The following is a 17,496-nucleotide window of genomic DNA, read 5'->3' as shown; positions in this document are numbered from 1 at the left end:
GGGGGACGCCGCGGCTGCGAGAGCCGTGACGCGCGGGAAGCGAGGGGGCGGGGCAGGGCGGGCGGCGCATGCGCGGGGCGGGGCGCTGGCCCCGCCTTCGGAGCGCCATGCCGGCGCGCGGCCGAGGCACCTGAGCCAGGTGAGGCGCGCGCGGTCCCGCCGCCCCGCGGCCCCGCCAGGTGTGGAGTCTCCGCCCACCGCCTCGGGGGGCGGTGCCTGCCCGCCTCAGGGGAGGGGACGCGCGGCTGGGGGTCGTGGCCTGCGGGGAGCAAGTGCTGCCCCGAGGGGCGGGTCCTGCTGGGGGGAGGCTGGGCTCGAGGGAGGCGTGGCTTGGGAGGGGGCGTGGCATTGGCGCGATGGGGGCGGGGTTTATTGGGGTGCGGGCCGGAGGCGGGGCTTTGGTGTCCCTGCCCGACCTTCGACTTCCCTTTGACCTCCAGCCCCAGGTTGGGGCCGCACACCCCTCAGCCTCCCATGGGGGCCATGTCCCCCTCAGACCCCCAGTGGGGCCCATGTGCCCCCTCAGATCCTCTATGGGACCCACTGCCCTCCCCAGACCCCCAGTGGGGTCCACGTCCTCCCTCAGACCCCCTATGGGGCCAATCTCCTCCTCATACCCCTTTTATGGGGGCCACATGCATCCCCCAGACCCCAAATGGGGCCCATGTCCCCCCTTCAGACCCCTAACCTTTGCTGCAGAGACCACTTTGTCATAGTCCTGCCACCCCTGGGATATGCAGGTTATGGGAGTTTTGGGGACTTGGAGGTGGGTAATGGGAACATGGGGGCCATGAGGATGTGGCAGGGGTCAGGGGGATGTGGGAGTTATGGGACAAATCCCAGCAGACAGGTGCCTCGCTCTCTTCTGCAGGATGAAGGAGTGGTGGGTGCAGGTGGGGCTGCTGAGCGTGCCCCTCCTTGCCGTCTATCTGCACATCCCGCCTCCCAAGCTCTCCCCAGCTCTCCTCTCCTGGAGGTCGTCTGGAGGCTACTTCACCTACAAGGACCAGAACATCTTCTACAGAGGTGATGGGGCTGTGCCGAGTGCTGGGGACACCTTGTCTGTCTGACCCAGTGGGGAGCAGGGCTGGTGGCTCTGCTTCCCTTGGTGGCCCTGGGGATGTCCCCGAGGCCAGGCAAGGTGATGGCAAATCCCTCCCAAAATATAATGGCTTTAAGGGGAGCCACTGCATGGATACAGGCACAGTGTGGCTGTTAGCAAAACATTTTAATTGGGTGAAGCCATGATGGCTGGTTCTCATGCAACAGTGGCAATACCTTGGTGTTGGCAGGGAATGATCTCAAGAGCTTCTGATGGGTTGCAGCAAGGAAAAGGTACTGAAAAACCTTTTTGCTGGAGCAGTTGTTACCCATCGTAGCAACTGAGAGGCAGCTGCAATTAACTTGTGCTAAGTAAAGCCCTGGTTTACATCAGGTCACTGGTGCCAGTGGCCACGGTGGCTTGTCTGGTTGGGTGTCTGAGGCTGTGCTGGCACTGGGAGGCTGCAGTGCGAGTCAAACCCACGCTTGGTTTTGGGGGAGCAGGGGGAGGGGTAACACTGGTTGGGCTCCCAGTGGGGTGAACAGCAACGCCTGCCTCATAGGAGAGGAGACTGTAGGGGAAGAAGCTGACCCTGAGGTGCCCCATTCCCTCCCCAGACTCAACTGGCGCCGTTGGCAGCTCTGACATCGTCCTCCTCCTGCACGGCTTCCCAACCTCCAGCTATGACTGGTACAAGGTGAGGGGAGCGAGTGCGCAGTGGGGTTGGATGCCGACAGCAAACTCCGTGGTTTCTCCCTCCCAGGAACGAGCAGATGTGGGCAGTGGTTTGGCCTGGGGTGGGCCACGCTCCAGAGGAGTTCCCGCTGGAGGTAGCACTGTGCTCTGGGGTATCAGCCCTGTTCCTCTCCCAACACCCTGCATGGGAGCCAAGCATTCTTCGTGTCACCCTTTCCCACACTCCAGCCCAAAGTGGGAGGAAAGGATCCACAGCTATTTCTTGGCTTTTTCGGGGTGGAGGTGGGGGGGGATTGTCTTGCTGTTACTGGGACATTTCAATCTGCAGTTTTCTTGGAGCTGGAAGGTGCTGTCTTGGGGGGCGGAGGGAAGTGTGGCCATCCACAGCTGTGCATCGCCACAGACTTTTCCTCTTTGTGCTCCTGTCACCTGTTTTGTTAATGCATTTCTCCTCTTTCCAGGTCTGGGAAGGGCTGACCCAGCGGTTTCACCGGGTGATTGCTTTGGATTTCGTAGGATTTGGTTTCAGTGACAAGCCTGTAAGTAGCCTGGGAGGAGGATTTATGCAGTTGCTTTTGGCCCAGAGGTCATTCTGCCACGCCAGCACTCCTGGAAAATTAGCATTTGCAGTCCAGTTTCAATTCCTATATACATCTGAAAAAGGAATAAGCATTATAATAGTGGAAGGGATGGGCAAGGTTTGTGGTGGAGGTCAGCTCTGTCACCATCTTGCCTTTACTTGGGTTTGATGTGACTCCAGAGTGCACCTGGACCCCTCTGGGGCAATGGGCAGTGCTTCCATGGGCTTGTGGACATAGCTGCTGGCTCAGGACATTACAGCTGCTCTGTCTGGGGACACAAAATGCTGGTCTCCACCCTGTATTCCTCCATTTGGGTGTTTATTCTGGAGTTTGTGGGCTCATGGTGGGTCAGGCTCTCACTGCAGTTCCTCTATCGCTTTGCTTCGCAGAGGCCCCACCGCTACTCCATCTTTGAGCAAGCCAGTATCGTGGAGGGGCTGGTGCATCACCTTGGCCTCCGCCACCAGAGAATTAATCTCCTCTCCCATGATTACGGGGATACAGTCGCACAGGAGCTGCTGCACAGGTCACTGCAACCACCGATGCTCTGGCTGCTCTTTGTTGTCCCTGTCAAGACGATTTCCAGCAGATAAGTGGAAGGACGTAGCGCAGAACCCCCTTTTCCCTATACTTACGGCTGTAATGAAGGCCAAGTGGTCTCAGGGCACATCTACAGTGGGCAGATCTGAGGCTTCGATCTGTCAAATCCCAGCTTCTAGGATGTTTAACATCCCTTCTGAGCACCTTCTTATCAAGGCTGGGACAGCAGGGGAGCAGAGATGGTGTGACACTGTTAAGTTGACCTGCTGGTCGGTCACTTTTTGGAGCCTGGAGAGGTCTACTTGTGTTTCACCTTCTCTTCTGTCCCCAGGTATGAGCACAATAAAACTGGAAGCATCTTGATCAACAGCCTCTGTTTATCCAATGGAGGTAAGTTTTGCCTAGCATGGTGGGATGGGTGGGCTGGGAGGGATGGGGAACCATGGGACGGGATGGCCTTCCCATCTCCATCACCTGAGGGAAAGTACCATCCAAACCCCAAGTGAATTGCAATTAAGGTGCTGTAATTAACTGGGAGTGTCACTCCTCGGGGCTGCCTGTGCTACCTTTCATAGCATCATGAAGAGAGACTGGGAGATGAAGAGCAAAACACTTATAGCATTACAACTCTGTTCTTTTTCATCCTTTCAGGGATTTTTCCTGAAACGCACTACCCCCGGTTCATCCAGAAGGTGAGCTGCTGCCCCCTTTCCCCTCAAGCAGAAGTCTGACTCTGTGAGTTTGGGGTTTTATCTGGCTCAGAAGCCTGCTGCTTTTCCTGCTTCGGTGGTGGCAGCTGAGTTGCTTGCAGACATTGTTAGAGGCAGTGGGGAGAAACGGGCTGCCAGGATGTGGCTTGTGGCATCTGAATGTCCTATAATCCCCCCTTGAAGCGCTGATGTCTCACCACCGGCAGCTCATGTGCATCTTGAGGGTCAGGGCTGAGCTGGGAAACTGCTGTAATATGGGGAGCCAGGGGAAGAGCCCTCTGAGGAGGCAGGATTTATCCATCTCTATGATACTGAGTAGTGCTGTCCCCTTTTTCCCTTCTTCCCAAGATCCTCAAGGATGGGGGTTTGCTGTCCCCTGTCATCACACGGCTGATGAACTTCTTCCTCTTCTCCAGAGGGTGAGTTGTGTCTCTACGCTGCTGGGCACAGCCCATATGGGGTATGTGAGCCAAGCACAGGGGGCCAATGTAGGGATTAGCATAGCGGGTGTTTGGCAGGTGAGCAGATCCCCCGGCACTGTCCTAGGAGAGATTTGCCCCTGGGTTTGAATGACCTTGATGTTCTGGGCCATTCCCTCTGTGGGCTGGCAAAGCGCTTCAGCCTAATAATAAACCACATGGCTTTTTACTGTACGCTGAAATCCTTCTCTCCCATGAGTATTGGACTTGAACATGTTAGAGGCAATGAAAACCCTAACCACGCTCTACATACGGTTATGTATGTATATATATTTGTATAGAATGTTGAAAATCCTCTTTTTTTTCCCCAAAACCCCTGTAAGCTGGCTGGTAAGTCCCATGCTGGGCATGTTTGGGGGACAACTTGTAGTGCTGCGCTTGCACCCATGTCTTTTGCAATGGAAGCTGGAATTGCTTCACTGTTTTTTGCCCTCAGCTAATTTTTAAGTTGTACACTAACATGGCAGCTGCTGTGCTGCTCTGAATTCTTTTTTTTTTTCCAGACTTGGGGCGGTATTTGGGCCCTACACGCAGCCTTCACAAGCAGAGTACTGGGACATGTGGACAGTGGTGCGGACCAATGATGGCAATCTCGTTGTTGACAGGTACATCACTGTTAATTGCTGTGTGAGCTTAGTTTTCCAGCTGCGGCGTTCCTCGGTTGCAGACAGAGCCGTGCAGTGGCTCAGAGGTTAGCAGAGCTTGGCTGGGCCCCAGGACACTGGCTCCCCAGAGCCTTCAGCTGCTTCTGTTGGGAGTCTGGGATCATCACTGCACCTCAGAACAGAGCTGGGATGTGATGTAGGATCAGAGATTCTTGCTGGGATGATGCAAGGCAGGTAAATGAAGTCTGGAGTCAGGAGGATCTCAGCCTGCCCATGGTGGGAAAAGGACAACACTCGAGATGTACAACAGGGGTGTTTTTTCTTCTTTGGAAGTTAGGGGCTTGAATTTGTGGGGTTTTGTTAACAATTGGAGCTAGATCTGGTTTTCTCAGTTTGGGACTTTTGGAAGGACCCTAGGCTGGTGGTTGTGAGTTCAGTGTCCCCGTTCAGTAGGGCCTGCATGTGTCTTTCTCCCCCAGCATACAAACTCCTCTCTCCTCCCACTGGGGACAATCTCCAGCCAAATCACAGTAAGGACCAAATAGCTCAGCCTCTCCAAAGGATGCTCGCTAATTGCTTCTTATAACGAGGGATACTTGCCCAAGCCCAACAATGGATACACTGGCTGATGCATTGCTCACTTGGCACCCCCCGCTGTGGCAAATTTTTGCACTGTCACATTTGTCAGCAGTGCAGCCATGATGGGAAGCTCAGTACCAGAATATCACCAGCCCCTTAAATGTCATGTGTCAGAGTATTGGTATGTTTATTTAGTGTAGCTTCCCATCCTTGAAAAGCTTTTTATAACCAGACTTGAACCAGATGTTTAAATTGTGACCCTCAGCTCCTGAGAGCTGTGCTGAAGCAGAGTCACCCTGAGTTGCCGGTTGGGGTGACAAGACAGGCTGAGGAGCTGTTAGCAGTTCAGATTTTCACTGCAAGACCTAAACAGTGCAGTTTTTCTCCTGCATTCCTCCATGCTCAGTAGTCCAGCACTGACTCTTCTGTGGGGTACTGAAATGGTTTCAGAGCTGCTGCGATGCCTGTGAGCCGTGCACAAGAGTGCTCAGACTGCACTGCCTCTGCATTGGCTTTCAGCAGACTGATTTTTGCCCCAGCATTTTGCAAGATCCAATTGCAAATCCATTTTTCCCCCTGCTGCCCCAGCAAAGCAGCATGAAGTTTGTTAAGGGGGTTTGGAGGTAGCCAGCCTTTCAGCACTCGTTTGCTGGCTGCCTGCAGCCCGCTGTGACTCACTGTGCAGTCTGGCACAGAGGTTACAATTGTTCACCCAGTTTTACAACCCAGCGGCATTTGAGTGGGAGCAGAGGACCCACATTTGCTTCCATCTCAGCTGGGAAGGATTCAGACCTGATCCTCCCATCTCCTCAGACTGCAGGCTGTTTATCCCTTCCTGAATGAACTCGGGTTATCCTCCAGCAGGACTCTAAAACTGCACTCTGCACTTAGGGCAGAGGCAAGACCTGGAGTCAGTGTCCCAACCTCATTTGCACTTCTATTTGCTGTCTAAATATTAAAACCCACTTTAGGCAAGTCACTAAGCTCAGGGATAGTCAACAGACTGATGTGTTGCTGCTGCCCCAAGGAGGAGGTCCATGGGAGATGCAGAGTCCACCTCTGTCTCCTTACACAAGCGTACAGTGCCCCGAGAGCAATTTCCAGCCTGTACAGCACCTCAAGGCACCGTCCACTGTGTAACAACAGGTTTCTCTTCAGTATTTTGCAGTACATAAACCAGAGAAAGAAGCACAGAGACCGCTGGGTTGGGGCTTTGATGTCCACCTCTGTCCCACGTGAGTAGGATCAGTTTTCTTTACTTACTCATTGGGATGTTGGGGATCACACTCCCCAGCCCCAGCCTGCAAGCACCAGAGCATGGTGCTGGCTCCTTCCACTAACTGCTGGAGCCTCTCCTTATTCTGATGAGGATGATGTGGCTCAAATTCAGTTTGTGCAGGGGGTAGCATCACAAACAAGCCTCCCTGCTCCAGTTTAAGGCTGTTACAGCAGAGAGCTATGAGCTTGCTAAGGCAAGAGAAAGTTTATTCCACTGAGCAGATACAAATTTCCTTTAGAGGCTGGTTCACAGCCTCCGGTTCCTCCAGTGACCGTCCCAGGGAAGCCAAGGTGCGTTTCAAGCTCAAGAGAAGTTAAAACCATTCAAGAAAAGGCTTGGTGTTTGCTGGAGAAGGTTTGGAGGCTTAACTTGACCCCAGGGCAGAGAAACGAGGCCTTTTAGCAGCTGGTTTGCTTAGTGCTCTGCTGAAAGCTTCACAAGCTCCATGCAAGGGCAGGGAATGCCTGCAACAGGTCTCCTTGCCTTAATTTAGGGATGTCCTTGGGTATAAAAGCTGTCCGTGCTTCTGTCTTGCAGTGCATCTAATCTATGGGCCCCTGGACCCTGTGAACCCACACCCAGAGTTTCTTCAGCTTTACAAGTAAGACAACACCCACCACAAAGGGGGAATATACACCTGGGGTTTCATTTCAAGGGAGATTTTGTCTCAGGCTTTTCCTTCAATTCCCTTTTCATGGAGGCTAGTTTTAAATTCCACCTGTAACCCCAACAACAAGGTGATTCAGTCAGAGCCTTCTGCAGTTTGGAAATTGCTTCCCCATTTTAGGCAAGTCACAATTCCTAGCCAAATCAATGGTGCATTTTAAAACCACATCAGACAGAAGTAGGATTTATTGACAGACATAGTCTTCTCCAAACAAACCTGAAGTAAATCCAGCACTTTGAAGAGTGGTCAACTGTAGCTGCTGAGGACGTTTTCTGTCCCAAAACAGTGTTACAGGCAGAATCCAAATTGCGAGAGGGTACTGTCCTCCTCACCAGTAGCACCTGGCTGGCTGTGGGCTGAGCCTGCTGCCTGCGCTTAAGCCTTGCTGCATTCTTCCAACAGGAAGGTGCTTCCCATGTCCACGGTGTCTGTGCTGGACGACCACATTAGCCACTATCCACAGCTGGAGGATCCAACAGGTTTCCTGAATGCATATCTGAACTTCATCAACTCCTTCTGAGCTGCTGCAGCTCAGTTCTTGCTCTGTTTAAAAGTCAGGCTTTGGGGACAGGAAGAAACCTCGATTTTTATCTCCAGATCCAACAATCTGCACTAACACCCTCATCTTTGGCTGCCAAATTGCTGCATTTATGCAGTTAAATCCTTTGAGCACCAGAAGAGATTAGCTTGCAGGGAGGTTTGGACAAAACTGCCAGCCTGAGTAGAGTTAGAGGATGTGGACAGCTCCTCCTGCTCTGCGTTCACCTTGATTCTTGACTGGCTTATCCATCCCTCTATTAGGAGCCACGAGGGCTCAAGGGAGAACTGGGGCACCTGACAGGAGGTGAAGCACACATGTCAATCTCAGTCCTTACTTGCCTTCGCTGCTAAGCTACGCTGCATGGCACAGGTAGACAGGACCACTAGCAGCCAAGGGTTGATGCATATATTCCCCAAGATGGATGCCAGTCTGGTTTTGAGGTGTGTGCATGCAGTTTAAATTATATCCCTCTGCTAAGTGTTAACAATACTTGGCCAGCTTGTCAGCACTGAAGAATCTGAAACTGAGTTTGCTTACACTAAGTATAGCAGGCAAGCTGGATCTGTAATCCCCCAAAGTATAGGCAATGATGCTCTCTGCAGACATAAAGGGGCATTTAAGCACTGTAATTGTTTTCAGTAACCTCTCTTTAATGGCCAGTTACCCAAAGCGAAGCTCTGAACCTCAAGTTTTTACCACATTCCTTGTTTCTCTGATTTTCAGTTCAACAAGCAGAGCCACCCATTGACACTACACCCCTGGGACTATCTCAGGAGCTTCGCAGAAGCGTGGCTTAGCATGCAGTTCTACCAGGGCAGGCTCATACCTGTTTCACTAGAACAAGATGAATATGCAATACTGGTACTAGCAGAAGCCAAGACATTCTTCTGAGCAATAGCTATTTGAGCCACAGGGATCTGGGACAGGTGTTTAAATTAGAATTCAAGTATTCCTTCCTTCCTCACCCTGACTTGGTAACTAAAGAAACAGCAGTTCATCAGGAGAGAGATGCAGAACTTAATTCACAAGAAGTCACCACAAGGTCCCTCTTTCCTCCTCTCTTCCCAAATTTTGATACAGGGTGTTTCACATCTTTGAGCCCAGGAAAAGGCTGTGCTGGTGTTTGGTATTATCTGACATAAGGCTCAGAGAACTGAATATGCCTTGACCCGTGAAGTTTAATCTCTCTCTGTACATTGATTTTTCTGTGTGGAACAGAGGAGACAACCATGAAGATAACTGTACATTTGCAGGCTGGCAGACTCTGCAGGTTTTGTGTGGTTTTTAACTCCTTATCTTTGAAATTCAACAGCATCCCTTTAGGAATAAGGGGCTTCTGCTGAATAAACAGCCATTATTGGCTACTTTGAATAAACAGCCATTATTGGCTACTTTTTCTGTACTGAAGCAGACAGGATTAGAACAAGAAATTTCTATTTTATTAATAGTAATTCGTATGAATTCCACCACTTGAACCAGTGTTTATTTTCTGTTAATAAAAATCAGTTTTGACAAAAGTCTGATTCCATTTTCTTACCACCTGCACCTTTTATCTTTCCTGATTTACTGCAAGTGGGCTGAGATGCAATAAGTTAGATGAGAATGTGTAAGTGACAACAAGGGAAGGGACAGGGGAAAGGCTCAGTACCAGCCAGCCACTATTGCCACTACTGTAACATCATACAAAATATTTACCAAATTAAGGAATAAAAACTACATGCAGAAGGACAGACAGGCTGCTTGATATCCCATGAATACCCAACTGGTGCTTGCAAAGGTTTCCACCACAGCTGATGTGCTGTAACACTCAGCCTACAGAAGCCAGGATGACATCTACAGGCGTTTCTTCCTTGCTCCTAACAGTCACCTGCATAGTCACACCATCTCCGAGCGCAAGCCTGGACCTTACCAGCACATCACAACCACCTCTGTATACACCTGGGGACAAAGCAACATTTGAGAGATTACTTTAAGAAGGCTCAGTGATCTAGCCCTAACCCTGGAGGCAACAACCTGGTGAAAGCAAGACAGATTGAGTCTTATGGCCAGTTGCTGAGAGATGGGAGGGGGGGGGGGGAAGTCACAAAAAAACCAAAACCCCAAAATCCCCACAGCTCTTGAGGCCAAGACTGAAAATAATAGATATTGTCCTAATTGGAGTCAGCATGTGCTGCTGGAGGGCTAGGCCAATTTAAACAGGTAGAAACCAGGAGGTGGGCAGCTGAAAAGCTCACTTCTGGTTTGAGAAGGCAACACATACTATTATTGTGCTATGAAGGCACAGTCCATTGGCTCAGTGCCCTTGCTGTTAAAGGAGGAATAGTTGCCCTATGCTACTACAAGATGACTTGGAAGTGGTGCTCCTGGAGGCAACTCAGACTGCAGGATGAGCCACCTCCACTCTCACTTCAACATCACTACACAAAGACCTGGAGTTACCAATTTTGCCTCTGAAATAAATCAAGATCTGACTCTTCTGTCATGTACATTGCAGTTTTGTTTTAGTAACTGCAACTAAGTTTTGTAGAGCACTTCCAGAGACTGCACAAAACTGTAAGCCTGGACCACAATCACAAAACCAGCAGCCGTGGGGGCTGCAGGCCAATTCAGGGTGTGTCTTTGGGACAGAAACTTGGAAACAAAATGGTCCTAGGAACCCCATTCTTGAGACAACCTCAAGCAAGGAGTTTTGTTAGGTGTCTGCTCTGGAAGTTCTTCATTCAAAGGATTCACTACTGTTCTGTCCTGGTTTCAGCTGGGATAGAGTACCTCCATTCCAAGAGACCGAGCCTAGCCCAAGTACACCAGTTACACTGGGCTCCAAGTTAGCACTAGCTACATTCAACTCACTGGTTGACTTTGGCTTTCTACAAAGAAAAAAAAAAACAAACCTCTTGAAATAAAAGCAGTATCTTCTAACCTATTTCCCTTCATTTTGTAAAAATCTGTGGGGACATGGAAACAGAGTTCAATAGTACAAATACTTACCAGCTAAGTAGAGCGTGTGAGAATTTTTGTTCTCTGGCACTTTATCTGATCTCTCACAGGGCTGCATGCCCAAGAATTTGATGATGTTATTGACAGCTTCTGCGTTCAGAGATTGAAGAAGAACATTACCTCAAGATTGGTGCCAAGCTTTCTGTGAGAACTAGTTTGCAATTAAAGAATATTCTCTAAGCACCCATGTGGCTTAACCATTTCTATTCATTATCTTGGCAAGGTAGGTGTACTGGTGGGGTTGCAAGCATGTCCCTTTTGCTGTCTTAACAGCCTAGGAATGCACCCCTCCCTTCAACCAGCCTCAAGCAAGACAACACTACCAAGCTTCCACTCACTATAATCCCAACTTTGCAAGACAAAGCCTTATTGCTGGGACATAATGTCATGGCAGAAGGCACCAAATTCTCCCCCTACCACACTAAATATCCCCAGCATGGCAGATTTACCAGGATTACTATGTGGGTCACCAATAAAGGAGGAAAGATCATCTCACCGTCAAGGGTTTTAATTGAACTAAGTGCAAAGGTTTCTTCTTTCTCGAAGTCATCTCCCACTTCTTCCCACGCAGCTGCGAAGTTAGGCTTTAAAACCTTCTGAATATGATCAGACACAGTAACCTCCAAATCTTCCAACTGATAGAAGAGCAAAGGAAATTTTCAGCTGCCAGTTACAGAAATGATCCTAATCTTAGAAGGGGAAAAGACAGACAGCAGCATTTTGCCAAGACAACTCTGTCATGCTTTAATTTCAGGAGAAGTACATAATAATCGTATCTAAAAGACCGAGAGGAAAAATAGTATTTATGGTGGTCATCTGTAAAGCTTAAAAACATTTTCAGAGAAACATCTGTGAAACTACAGGCTAGCAGAAAATGAGGCAATCGCTTTGTAAGTGAAAAAGCCCATTCTAGCCCTTACCGGGCATGTGAGGAGAGATACTTGCTCAGAACCCAGAACCCTCCAAGCCCAAAAGACAGGCACTTTCCTGAGATCTGACTTTTATTTCCATGACTGATAACACGAACACAATAAGAGGTGCAAATGCCTGGGCCACAGTTCCAAAACTAGACAGTGAAAGTTATTCCTTCCTTCCTGTCTGCCCCCACAAATCCCATCTCCATAGGGCACTAAAGCTGAACTAACTTTTGGCAGAAGCAAGGTTTTGGGGAAGGATCTAAAGTTACAAGCTACAGCATGTTGGAAATGGTGCTTCAGGCAGGCCTGCCCTTCTCTCCTACTGGCTTCAGATCTGAAAGGAAATGGTCAGCCCAATGGCCATGTGTGTTCAGAATTAGCAACAAGGAGAAAACAATCAAGTCCTGAACTTACTACATATTCATCGTCATAGCCATCATCTTCTGGCACACCCGTGCTTGGGTCACAGTCTCGAACAGTGAACTTCATAGTGCAACTGAAAGTACAAGCAACTGGGGAGGACAGAAAAAGCCTATATAGGTTAGTCATGCAGTTTCTTCTGCTTGAGCCCTCACTTCCCAAAAAGAGACTGGAACCAATGTATGCCAGCTTTGCCCCAAAAGATAAATGCATGGCTATGGTCAGAGCACTTTTCAATTTCATATTAAATTCCCTAGCCCCCACACCCATCCTCCCCCAACTTTTAAGATGAAGGCCGAAGGAAGATCTCAGGAGAGGAGTATGCCAGTGCCATAGAGTAACAAGCATAGGCCCACTGACTCGCAGAGTGCTGTGGTGAGACCCAGTCAGCACTAGCTACCAGGGAAAACCCAGCAAGGTTTCCGACAAGTGGAGTATGATCCAAAACCACAGTTCTGGGAACTCAGACTAGTTCTAATCTTCCTTGGTGTTAAAGCAATAACCAAGAAATCCACCCTGCCAATGAGCTGAGTCACATTAACTAACTGCAAATCCACTGGAGTTTCTTTTAAGTGTGAATAATAAAAGTAAGAAAGGGAAGTTTTATGCCCAAGAAAATCTCTCATTCCTACATTTCATAGTAGTTTGTAATTCTCTAAAGAAAGGAAAAATTGCATCAGTTAAATATGTAGAGGCCCAAACTAATAGTATTTCTTTCTATTTGCATTTTCCTTTTTTTTTTTCTATCTGCATTTTCCTTTCACTGATTCTGTTCTCAAATACTACCAACAAACACCCATGTTTTCCAATGTGCTCCTTTCATTGACTCAAGGTAGTAAATTCAGTTTCCTCTATTACCTGCATGTTCTACAATCCTCTTTAACATCCCATTTCTATTCATCCAAAACCACTGTTTAAGAAGTATGTATACAATTTTGTAAAAAGTATTTTGCACAAACACAAGTTCTAAATAAAAGCCAGTACATGTAACACATAAGAAAGAAGTGCTGGAATCTCAGTATGCACTCACCAAATCCCAAACCCTAAACATTTTATTATGTGTTCTCCAAAAACGTCATTTGAGGGATTTGTCATGCAGAACTACTCCTTCCCAATGGGTACCTGCAGTGGGGTCATCCTGGGGAATCTGGACAAGGGTGTAACACATGCCTGGCTGGTTGTAAGCCAGGCTGGGCGCTGGGATGCAACAGATCACGTCATAAGCATCTGATGGCTCCATCTGCACAGTGACTCTCTCTAAAAGCTGATCATTTAGCGTGTTTGTGCAATCAAACTGCAGAAGAATAAATTGAAAATAACTTGAACATAGAAGAAACATTCCTAAAAAACAATTTTTCCCCAAATCAGCTACGATACTCCACAGCATACAACAGATATCCAGCATATTTGATCAAGCATACTGTTCTCACTAAATAGCTTTTCTCTCCAATTTTCCCAGAATTCTTTAACAGATGGGATCATAACTCCATCCTTTTTTTGATCAGAGGCAAGCAGCACACACCCTCTTAACTCTGCCTTGCAACCCCCTTAAGAGAGAAGCTGTCTTCTTCAGGGCACAGTGACAACACCGTTCATGCTACACCTAGGCATCATTAAGGGCCAAGTCCTATTGCACCCTGACAAAAGCACGTAACTTCTCTTACCTGGAATACAATGTGATTTGTGAACACGTGTTTAATGCAACGAACAAAATACTCAGTTTCTGCTTCAGTGAGCTGCACTGGTTCTGAAGACTTGAATAATGGACCCAAGCTCTTAAACTCCGGAATGGCTGCTAGTTGTTCTGTGCAGAAAGGAAAAGAAGGCAACAGACATTTAGTGACAGGCTCATTCATTGCTCCCACCTGACCTGTGGCAATCCTCCAAACACTTCAAGTGCTGGAGACCCACTGATCTTCTCTCATACCTTGAAATATATCCTGACGTGAAGGAGCAACTTTTTCAGGCTTGCTGGTCACTAGGGCAATCTCTGTGAAGAAAAAAAGCAAAGACATTGTGCTGTCAGCTACACCACGCAGGAGCTTTAAATGCCATTATATCAACTAAAAATTCCTGAACCTGCAGTATTTCACACAGTCTGCTGCAAACCATGGCCAGTCTTGTTCCTCACACGCACATGCTGAAATACCTTTTCCATGACGCAATATTGTATTGTAAGAAGAGAAGAGGAGAGATATTTGAGTAATGACGAAGAAACCACACTTCACTCCAAAATAGCCAGAAAAAAAGCTGGAAGATGAGAATGAGGCATGAACCCCAACCTTTTCTTAAAAAATTGTGCAAAGTAAAAATGCAAGAATTATGCAAGAACATGGAAGAAAGCCAGTGAAGTGACTAAGCACTTCTGGAATGTACTTTTTTCAAACTTCCATGAACTAATAAATTATACATATATGTATGTACAATGTACATATGTCGATTATGTACAAACTCCCCTCTGGTAAGAAGTGAGCAGAATAAAGAACATTCTTGCCAACCCCTAATACTTTGGCATAAGCACTGTCTTCCTTTACCTGTGAAGATCAGGCAGGCTTGGTTCTGCAAAGCCTGTACGTACATACACTGTAACCTGCATAGCATTCAGCTGAGCCACCTCTGTGCTTGCCCTGGCCCTACCAGGATGGCAGCCAGTTTAGTGACATCAAGTATCATTATGGCAACCTGAATGCTTACACTCTTGCCTACAGCCTATTGAAATGGAGCCCAAGTGTTACCTGCTTTCTGTTCAAAGATTGGTGCAGTAGCCAGTGGAACTGTTTTCAGATCAAAAGGTTTGTCAGAAGGCTCCAGCGTATATTGGTGCAGGGCTTTCTCCATCCCAGGAACAGAGACAGTCAACCCTGCAAAGCAGAAGCACATGTAGAAAAATTCAGTTTTAATAGCAGAACTGTCAGAGGCCTACAGGCACTATACAGGGTTCAAAAATGAGCAGTGTAAATTTTGGATTGCCCACTGCACCAAAAGCAGTAAGATGTCAGAGTCTGAAAAACTGTATCTGTGTTTCAGTTACCTCCCTCTTAAGACACAAACAAGTAAGGTTATTTAAAGAGCTCTTCTCTGTAGCATGTCCATTGTTTCAGGCTGCAGAGAAAAACTCTTGTGAGTAAACTAGAGTTTACAGCTAGATATGGATGCAGTTTGGACTTTGGCTAATTAAAAGCTACTTTCATTTCTCAGTAAACACACACACCCTATGAACTTCAAGATACTGGATAGAATAAAAATAAACTGGTTTGAAGTTGCTGTTCCAGAGGGTACTGCAGTCCAAATAGTTCACTCCAGGAAAGTAATTGTGCAATATGCTAAATACCCTGCCCTCATGAACTTGAACTAGTTGACTACAGGCCATAAAACATTTTAATAATCAACTCGGGCAACAAGTTTTGACAGAGCTTTTCATAGAAGCTGTCACAATTCTAAGGCTGTAAGAGCATTTGTTTTTCAAATTCTTTGACGAAACTTTGTCCTTCTTGGCTATTCTACAGGAGATTGTAAGAAGGCAGTGTGGGAAGATCTCGATGGATGGCTGGACTCTGATCTTAAAGGTTTTTTCCAACCTGAACAGTCCTATGATTCCATCCTCATTTTGTAATGGAGAAGACAAAACAAAGGTTAAGAAACTTGTCTCAAGTGAAGGAACAGGCAATGATGAGAAAAAGCCCAACCCATACTCCTGCTCCATTTCTCAGACAATCCTTTCCATATTTTGCTAAATCTGCCATTCTCATTTAGCACAAGTACTTCGCAGGAAAGCGCTAGAGCCAGAAAAAACACAGTTCTGACCTTTCTAGCTACTTTGACCCCAGTTACATTACAGGAAACTATTCTTACAGCAACAAAGCCCACCCATAATACAGAATGTGAAATAACAGCTCAGACTTGTTTCCTTTCTATCACTGACCATTAAAAATATAGGCAGCATTCAGTGCTATCTGTCTCTGCTGTAGTACATTCAAGTAGAATGTTGCTCTGTCCCGAACTTCATCATCGCTGTCCATCATGCACCTGTTTCAAGGAACAAGAGGACAGCAGTCAGCCAGTTCAGGACATCATGAGAACAGAGCTAAAAATGACACTGACAAGATTGGACTTGATACTGCAATGACAGTCTGTGCTCCCTCAACAGATTTTCCAATTGTGCAGAAATCAAGAAGTGTTCGTTCATACAACACAGTAGTTGAAGTTTATGTGCAAGTGTTCCATCAGAAAACTAAGATTAAAGGAGATGTGTATGTGAATTCTTAACACCATGTACACTTGCTAGATTATAACATATACAGCTGCATTTTATGGCTAATAATTCTGATGGGCACCATGTGGCTGCTTTATTTTTTTTAAAAAAGCACTCTTTCACAATAGAACAAAACCACAAGAAATAGATTACAAAAATAAACATGTTAAAACTGCTTTCTATTTCAGATTGGAAAAAATGGCTGCGTGTTCAAGTATTCACCTAGTTTTTCTATTATAGCATGTGTTTCATGAAGAGAGATTCTCTCCTCCTGGTGGCAACTTCCCTCCCTCCCCACATTCCTCAAGTAATTTCTTGCAGTTGTAATTCACTTGCAGCTACATTGAGGTTGCCTTCTGCATGAAGTGCTTCACAATTTGAATTATTCCTCTCACCACAGAAGTCAGACGTGGTATAAGCTTACACTATAACGCTATACAAACGAAGAACATTACATTTACTGTACAGACAGTTTAAGGAAGCTGAATGGTCTTAACAAGAAACACAAACCTGTGAAATGGGAACACCTGTGATCACTACTCAGCCATACACAAATATTACTTATTAGTAATGTGGAAATATATTTCCTTGTTTCAAAGGATGCAAAACAAACACACATATACTGAAGCACTGTAGATTTATTACCCGCTGAGAAATGTTTGCAGACCAGATTACTATTAGATGTTTTCATGACTAATCACATCTTTCATTTGCTTATCTCCAGCAGTGTTCTTGTCCCTCCAGCCAGGAAGGAAGGGTGGAAGGCAGCCATGTCCTGGCTCCTCCACTGGTGTGTTGGGCAACCCCAGTGCAAGTTCCGACCTGCTTTGACCCTGCTTCTTCTGTGGAGCCAGACTACCCAGCGTCACCAATGAGCTCAGCACGTGCACAGCTATACACACTCACCTCTGCAACAGAACTAAGATGCTTGGAAGAAGGTTCTCATTCTGGGCACCAAACTTTGCTAGAGCACTTACAGCAGCTAGAAAAGGAAGTAGGGAGATGTCAGAGGTGCTGAAGCAACAGATAAACACATTCTCACAATCACGATTCAAAGTACTGTGCATACTGTTGTCCAGAAGTTCCAATTTACACAGGTTTTCACTCCCACAACACAAACCTTTTAATACTACGGAAAGACTAAACTACTTCCATATTTTCAAATGGAAATAGTTTCATGTCACGGAATAG

General features: G+C 47.1%; 2 protein-coding genes across 6 annotated transcripts in view; one reads left to right on the top strand and one right to left on the bottom strand.

The window, feature by feature from the left end:
* Positions 1-57: 57 nt before the first annotated feature.
* Positions 58-17,203, top strand: MEST. 4 transcript variants are annotated; one of them, XM_040594923.1, is made up of 12 exons: positions 58-139; positions 872-1,026; positions 1,660-1,739; positions 2,200-2,277; positions 2,709-2,845; positions 3,191-3,249; positions 3,511-3,551; positions 3,918-3,988; positions 4,552-4,653; positions 6,391-6,467; positions 7,049-7,112; positions 17,030-17,203. In XM_040594923.1, exons 2-12 carry the CDS (start codon positions 873-875, stop codon positions 17,178-17,180), a joined length of 1,014 nt encoding a protein of 337 aa, XP_040450857.1. In that variant the 5' UTR covers positions 58-139; position 872; the 3' UTR covers positions 17,181-17,203. The 4 variants fall into 4 exon arrangements, with proteins under 4 accessions (XP_040450857.1, XP_040450860.1, XP_040450859.1 ...); XM_040594926.1 differs by lacking the exon at positions 17,030-17,203 and adding an exon at positions 13,513-13,682; XM_040594925.1 differs by lacking the exon at positions 17,030-17,203 and adding an exon at positions 8,443-9,236.
* Positions 9,137-17,496, bottom strand: part of COPG2 (COPI coat complex subunit gamma 2) — a 24,279-nt gene continuing 15,919 nt past the window's right edge. For both annotated transcript variants that reach the window (XM_040594921.1, XM_040594922.1), the window contains exons 15-24: positions 17,212-17,287; positions 15,976-16,079; positions 14,789-14,914; positions 13,981-14,043; positions 13,718-13,857; positions 13,176-13,347; positions 12,048-12,145; positions 11,213-11,351; positions 10,708-10,806; positions 9,137-9,657 (exon numbers count right to left, since the gene is read on the bottom strand). In XM_040594921.1, the coding sequence (XP_040450855.1) occupies positions 9,527-9,657; positions 10,708-10,806; positions 11,213-11,351; positions 12,048-12,145; positions 13,176-13,347; positions 13,718-13,857; positions 13,981-14,043; positions 14,789-14,914; positions 15,976-16,079; positions 17,212-17,287 (1,148 nt within the window). In that variant the 3' untranslated portion in view covers positions 9,137-9,526. The remainder of the gene's footprint in view (positions 9,658-10,707; positions 10,807-11,212; positions 11,352-12,047; positions 12,146-13,175; positions 13,348-13,717; positions 13,858-13,980; positions 14,044-14,788; positions 14,915-15,975; positions 16,080-17,211; positions 17,288-17,496) is intronic.

The sequence above is a fragment of the Falco naumanni genome, chromosome 5, assembly GCF_017639655.2.
Source record: "Falco naumanni isolate bFalNau1 chromosome 5, bFalNau1.pat, whole genome shotgun sequence".
NCBI lineage: Eukaryota > Metazoa > Chordata > Aves > Falconiformes > Falconidae > Falco > Falco naumanni.
The sequence above is the reverse complement of the archived record's forward strand: the minus strand, read 5'-3'. Positions and strand labels throughout refer to the sequence as shown.